This window comes from Labrus bergylta, chromosome 9, assembly GCF_963930695.1.
Source record: "Labrus bergylta chromosome 9, fLabBer1.1, whole genome shotgun sequence".
Classification (NCBI taxonomy): Eukaryota; Metazoa; Chordata; class Actinopteri; order Labriformes; family Labridae; genus Labrus; species Labrus bergylta.
In genome coordinates, this window is record NC_089203.1 from 31,079,928 (window position 1) to 31,086,471 (window position 6,544).

At 41.6% G+C, this 6,544-nt stretch overlaps 1 protein-coding gene and 1 long non-coding RNA gene across 2 annotated transcripts; both read right to left on the reverse strand.

The window, feature by feature from the left end:
• Positions 1 to 3,248: 3,248 nt before the first annotated feature.
• On the reverse strand, positions 3,249 to 4,546 carry LOC114917440 (uncharacterized). Its single transcript, XR_003806148.2, has 3 exons — positions 3,963 to 4,546; positions 3,696 to 3,742; positions 3,249 to 3,621 (listed from the first exon to the last, which is right to left on the reverse strand). It is a non-coding gene; the product is annotated as an uncharacterized lncRNA (long non-coding RNA).
• A 429-nt stretch (positions 4,547 to 4,975) lies between these two features.
• Positions 4,976 to 6,185, reverse strand: LOC136180010 (uncharacterized). The gene is made up of 4 exons (XM_065959073.1): positions 6,143 to 6,185; positions 5,687 to 6,016; positions 5,133 to 5,489; positions 4,976 to 5,016 (listed from the first exon to the last, which is right to left on the reverse strand). Exons 1-4 carry the CDS (start codon positions 6,183 to 6,185, stop codon positions 4,976 to 4,978), a joined length of 771 nt encoding a protein of 256 aa, XP_065815145.1.
• Between the last annotated feature and the right edge of the window lie 359 nt (positions 6,186 to 6,544).

The following is a 6,544-nucleotide window of genomic DNA, read 5'->3' on the forward strand; positions in this document are numbered from 1 at the left end:
CACCTCCTTGTTCATCCATGGCTTCTGATTTGGGTACGTGGTGATCTGCTTCCATGTTGTAACACTGTCGATGGTGGTGTTGATATAATCCAACACAGAAGAAGTGTAGGTGTCAATGTCTGTGTGAGAGCCCAAGGTAGCCTGAGAAGCAAACATACTCCAGTCTGTGTGATGGAACTTGTCCTGAAGTACAGAGTCTGTCCCCGCTGGCCACACTTTAATCGTTGTTACTGATGGCTTCACACGTTGGATGAGTGGGGAGTACTTGGGGATGAGGAACAAAGAAAGGTGGTCTGACTGTCCCAGGTGGGGGAGGGGGGTCGTGGTGTAGGCTCCTGCGATGTTTGTGTAAACATGGTCCAGAGTTTTGTTTCCTCTTGTATTGCAGGAAACATGCTGGTGAAATTTAGGGAGCACTGTCTTTAAGTTTGAGTGATTAAAATCACCTGCAACTATAAATGCAGCCTCCGGGTGAGCAGTCTGTTGTTTACTGATAGCGGTGTAAAGTTCCTTCATAGCAGCTTTAGCATCGGCATCAGGGGGGATGTAGGCTCCAGTTACAATAGTGGAGCTGAGCTCCCTTGGCTGATAGAAAGGTCTACATTTAACCATGAGAAACTCAATGTTAGCTGAGCAGTGTCTCCCAGTAATGACAGAGTCTGTACACCAAGCTTTGTTCATATAAATGCACAGCCCTCCTCCTCTGGTCTTACCGGAGTCCTCTGCTATTCTGTCTGCTCGGTGTGTGTGGCGACTGGCTAGCTTGATAGCATCGTCCGGTACTCCGTTGTTTAGCCATGTTTCCGTGAAGATCATGACATTACAGTCCATAATTCTCTTGCTGTGGATGATGCGAAGTCGTAACTCGTCCATTTTGTTCACCAAAGACCGCACATTAGCGAGGAAAATGCTGGGTAACGGGAGACGGTGCAGTGTTAGCTTTAGCTTAGCCGCGCTTCCCCCGCCTTTGTTTACGGTCTCGACGCCGCCTGTGAGCACTTCCGCCCGGCCGGGTAGAGTGCGTAGCCTCGGGTGTTTTGGCGATCTCAGGGATGAGTCGAAGATTGTTGATTAAATTGTCAGGGAGGTGTATTCCGATATCCAAAAGTTCCTGTCGGGTGTAGGATGTTAAGGCGAGGCTGTTCCGTGCGAACAGACCCGAAATTAACAATAAAATAACTGCAAAATTGCAAATCTGAGAGAGACGCTGGGCCTCGTGATGCGCTCGCGCCGCCATCATGGTCATCAATCAATGTGAAGCTACCAGCAAACTAAAGAGCGCTGCAACGGGAGACGTGGAGCAGCAGTAAAAAATGGCGCACTAAAAAAGCAGATATATATTGTTAATTGACATGCGACATTTAAAAGGTTACCAATCCTGCCTTATGCTGTGATAGCCTATTTGGGTTGTACATAAAAGTAAGTTGTATTTAACTACATCAAAAAAATTCAATATTTGTGTGTTTCTGAGCACAAACAATTACATTTGCACATGCTGTCTGACAGACGGCTGAGGTGCTTGGAGGGGGGTCTAGAATGTTGGTGGTCCTAGTGTTAATGGATCAAGCAAATGTGTAAAACTTAAAGTCTTGTATTTACTTAAAATGCTGCAGTGATGATGTCCTATTTGTGTTTTTGTGCAGAATCTTCAAGGCTCGATTGTAAAGGTGCTCTACAGATTTCTGACAGGTTGTTCTGGGACCAGGCAGCTAAACCAGAAGACAATATGGCACCCTATTATCTCAAAGAAAGATCTGTGGTTTCTGATTGAACATCCCTGAAGTCAACCAGTGGTGTGTAAAAGCATCAACATTTGCATTTTGACAAATACCCCGATGGTTCTTTAGAATCAGAAGAGACCATTTTTGGACCTGGATGTGGATACACAGTCATTTTAACGCACACATGCCCCCTTCTCTGTGTGTGGTTTAACATCCCTTTTGGAGAGTTCTGTGAGTGTGTTGAGTCGTCCGTGTGCGTATGTTTGCAAACCGTGCGTTGCATTCTATATCGTATAGGCTCCACCCTCTAAGGCTATTGCTATTGGATTTATCACTTGCGAACCTGCGCAGCACTAAAAGAGTTGTATGTTGCGGTCCACCCCCATCCACAAGGTGGGCCTCTCCCATGGCAACCTTTTTCTGGAGTGAGAGTCACCACCATGGTGGCGGGGCAGCGTCCTGCTCCCCCCTCATCCAGGGACCTGCTGACGGCCCGTCTGGCAGACCAGTCCCACCAATGTGCCAATCAGGCGTCAGCAGCGACCAACAACCTGTCCAAGCCCATCCACGAGGAGGGCCCCGCCCCAGGTCTCCCCTGAGGTATAAAAGCGACTCAGACTGTGTCATCTGTTCCCTCTTTTCTTCGTGTTTGAACTTGTTTTTATGTGAATGTTTACATTTATATCAGACTCCAAAACAACACCCAGATTTCTTGCTTGATGTGTGGCTTCTGTGAAATTGATGGTAAATGAGCGCTGACTCATGATCCCTCCTGTTTGGGACCGAATACAGTTATTTTGTTTGAAAAAGGAGAAGGCCAAGAATAGACCCTTGGGGGACCCCACATGTAATCATTTCATGTTCAGAAACATTTTTACAACCTGAAATAAAGTATTTTCTACCTTGAAGGTAAAGAATACAGCCGTGCAAGTGGAATGACACTACAGTGTTCTGTATTTATGACTTTATAAAATCATAGCAGCTTATATGAGTATTCATAAAGGCCAGTCTGACTTTGGGGCGTTGTAATATCCAGTTAAGCCGTTCTTTCAAGCCAAACAGAGTCATAGCAGGTGGCGGTTCAACATGAGTCTGGTTCTGATCCAGGCTTCTGCCTGTTCAACATGAGTCTGGTTCTGATCCAGGCTTCTGCCTGTTCAACATGAGTCTGGTTCTGATCCAGGTTTCTCTTTGTAAAAAGCATTTTTTTTATCTTCCCATTGTTACTTTGCTAAATGTTTGTCTGCTGATGGATGAATTTTGTGTTTCTGTAAATATAATAAAGAGTAAAGTGCAGAGCGGCTGTTTTTGTAGAAAACATTTATTATGAATTGGTGCTGAACAAATAAAGATTGATTGACTGAATGATTGATTATCTCCAAATGATAACAAGACATTTGACAGAACCCTGATAATGTAAAGCAGATTTAGAAACATGTATTTCTTATCCTCCCAACATGTGGTGTGATGTTTCCTCATAAACAAAGCGCTCATGGACTTACAGAAAGAACAACGCAGGAGACCCGGTAAGCCTGAATGTTACAGTCCTTTAATCCAAGGAGGTTTGACAAATACATTTTATTATGAATTATAGAATATCATTTGCATACACATACCAATACAGTCACAACCTGAGTGATAGAATATTCATAGCACCTCCTTAAGTTATCTAAGTGTAGATATTTGGAGGTAATCAGCATTTTCTTAAGCTTTAAACAAACTAAATCAGCTAAATCACATGTAGCCAAACAGACCTTTTCACTCACTAATTCAAACCAAAATCCTTCACAGCAGCACACATCCTTTTCCTCTGCGCTACTTTTGCATCCTTCACTGCACCACGGTCAGCTTTCCTCATGGTGAAGACCACAGCAGAGTAAACTTTAGTCTCCTCATCAATCTGGGCAAAGATAGACATGAGCTGTTAAACGGACAAAAACATAAGGACAACATGAACATCTTTAAATGATTTACCTGTTGATTTTTCACCCTCTCGCTGTTTAATTGCAGGACGACAGCAGCTGGATAATGAAACAGAAAATACATGCAGAGTTAAAATGAAAGATGAAGAAGGTTTGATGATTTTTTGCTGCTTAGAGAATGAGTTCGTCTAATTACTTGAGCCAACAACCACAGCTGTTAGGAAGATTATAACCCGGCAGAAAAGTGTCTTCCTCCTTCTGAGAACACGTTGTTACATGAAATTGTATAATGCTTTTAGAACGGGTCATCGTCACTAACCTTTAGATTGTTCACTTTCTTCTCTCGGAGTTTGGAAGCAAATGAGAGAAACATTTCCAATCAGAGAAATCACCAAGCAGAGTATCGCTATGACCAGCCCGATCAATTCAAAACTTGCTGTTCGTTCTAGACAAGAATGAAAATAAAAAAGAATGATTTAATTATTAATATAATGTGATTACAGTTCAGGTTCAGGTGCGTTTATTTGTACCCTTAAGTAGGTTTGTTTGCAGCCAGCAAGATAACACACAGATTACAGAACAGATGTAACAATGAACAACACATTAGAGAAAGGGGAACTATATATAAACCAACTAAAACATCATAAAAACCCCAAATAATTATAAAAGTGCTCAATGTTCTCACAATAAGAAGCATAAGGGAGAGAGATATCTCAACCAATAATATCAAAAACAAAAATGATCTCTTCAGGCAGGGTAAAAATAAGTTTTTGACGTGAAAAAAAAATGTTTTTGCAAATATGGCTACAGCTTGTTCACTTCTGTGATAGCAGCAGGAACAAAGCTGTTTTTGTACCGCTGTGTTCTGCACATTGGGACTAAAATCCTCCGTCCGGGGAGAAGCTGAAAATAACTGAGCAAAGGACGAGAATCATCGTTTATAATCGAGGTAGCTATCCTCTGCAACTGTCTCAGAGACGCCAGGAAGAGCTGAGACTCACCAATCAGACTCACCCCACATACAGTTTTCTTTCTAAAATCAATAATCATATGTTGAGTTTGAGATATGTTCAGCTGGAGGTAAGACTCCTCACACCTGGTACAAACTGGTCATTTACTGGGCCGTGGCTCGTCTCATTCTCTTGAAGCAGACATACAACAACGGAGTCATCGGCATATTTTATAAAGGATGTGTTTTATGATAAATATATGTGTTAAGATCATACCAATCTGCAATGAGACCATCATTTCACACTTTAATCTGCAGATTCTTAGCATAAAAAACGTTTGACCTTCAACATCTACTTTTGCCACATCTCCAAATATGTGCAGTTACAGAAACAGAGCTATTACGGTTGTCCGACTGTCGGCTCCTGAAAACATATAAAAACTTATTGTGTTAAGATGTTACACTAAAATCTTCCAGGTGGATTCAACTGTTTGAAAATGAATGTTAAAAAATTATTCATATCGAATGCTCTGCAGTTACCTTTGAAGTCAATCTTTGTCCCATTTCCAAACAATATCTCTCCACATGCGGCCACAGCACAGAAATAAGTCGAGGCGTCGGAGGAGTTGACGGTCTTTGAGAAGCTGTAGACACATTTCTGTGGAGAGTGAGCCTCTGGACTCTCCTCACATCCTCCAGATCTGTTTCCATGAGTGTAAATGACACTGGGATGAGTTTCGTCTGATCCGGCTCTGAACCAGAACACTCTGTGTTTCCCTGGACATGTGTTGTTTTCAGACTCAGAGAGAACAGAACACTGCAGAGTCATCAGGTCTCCTGGGTGGACTGGATCCTGTGAAATGTCTTGAACGACTGAGGTGATACTGGACTCTGGTCCTGAATAAATTCAACACAAAGTAAATATGCTGGATTTGTTAAAAATATTCAAAGTAGGTGCAGTTTGAAATTAAAAGAAAAACAATCCTAGAAAGAATGGAAACATGTTATTTACTCATTCAGGGCACAGTTGTTTGACGACTGTCAAAAATGGTGTTAGGTATTATTTTAAAGGAGTTGAAGTGCATTTTATTTACCTTTAATCTGCAGAAATGTTCCTTTTAAAACTGTCATTTTAATCCACTCTTGTTTCACACAAAAGTAAAGTCCAGTGTCCCTGAGTTTTACTCCATTAATAATCACTACAAACGTTCCAGGCTCTTTTATTGCTGTGAATCCAGGAGTTTCTTCAACAAGGTCAGACTCAATGGAATTAATTCCTCCCAAAACCTCAGGCAAATCTCCAGAAACGAGCCGGAGCCAGAATAATTGTGTTGAATACCAAGAAGCATCACGAGGACACGTCAGAGTCACATCATCTCCAACACCAACAGTCTTTGTCTCAAAGTTCTCATAGATGGTGCATCCTGAAGAAAACAAATATATGTCAGTGTTTAACAACAGAGAAAGATCATGTATGCTCTGTGCTAAAAATAAAACATATTAACCCTTAAAAGATCAGAATTAGACGAGAAGATTGGACATAAACTTACGAGCAAGTGTGAGCGTCAGTAGAAAAACAAGAACAGACTTCATTTTCTCCTTCGTCCACTTAATACAGCAGTAGAATGAACTCGTATGAGAAGCTGCTTCTCCTTCATAGATACATATAAAGTAGGAGGGAACAATCACAGGGCAATTTGATTGGCCCTTCATTATGAGGGTATTACTTTAGAACCACAGTGGAAATTTTTTTGACCGTCTTTCAAGCTAAAGCACATGAAACAATAGAAGCAGCAAGCTTCTGTTTCAAGTTTTCATGGTGGGTTTCTGTACCTGCTGCTGAGTGGAAACACAATAACTACAGTTTTCTTCAGTATTTTTTCAAACTCAACCAGTGGGTCGTGAAAGCATCAACTTTCCCATTTTGGCAAATACGATGATGGATCTTTCGA

What these genes read in the sequence shown, in the direction of transcription:
- LOC136180010 (XM_065959073.1), bottom strand. Translation starts at nt 6,185, where the DNA reads ATGAAGTCTGTTCTTGTTTTTCTACTGACGCTCACACTTGCTC. An exon ending in ACTGACGCTCACACTTGCTC is followed by an intron (nt 6,017 to 6,142) that starts GTAAGTTTATGT and finishes TGTTTTCTTCAG; the next exon opens with GATGCACCATCTATGAGAAC. An exon ending in GACAAAGATTGACTTCAAAG is followed by an intron (nt 5,017 to 5,132) that starts GTAACTGCAGAG and finishes ATATGTTTTCAG; the next exon opens with GAGCCGACAGTCGGACAACC.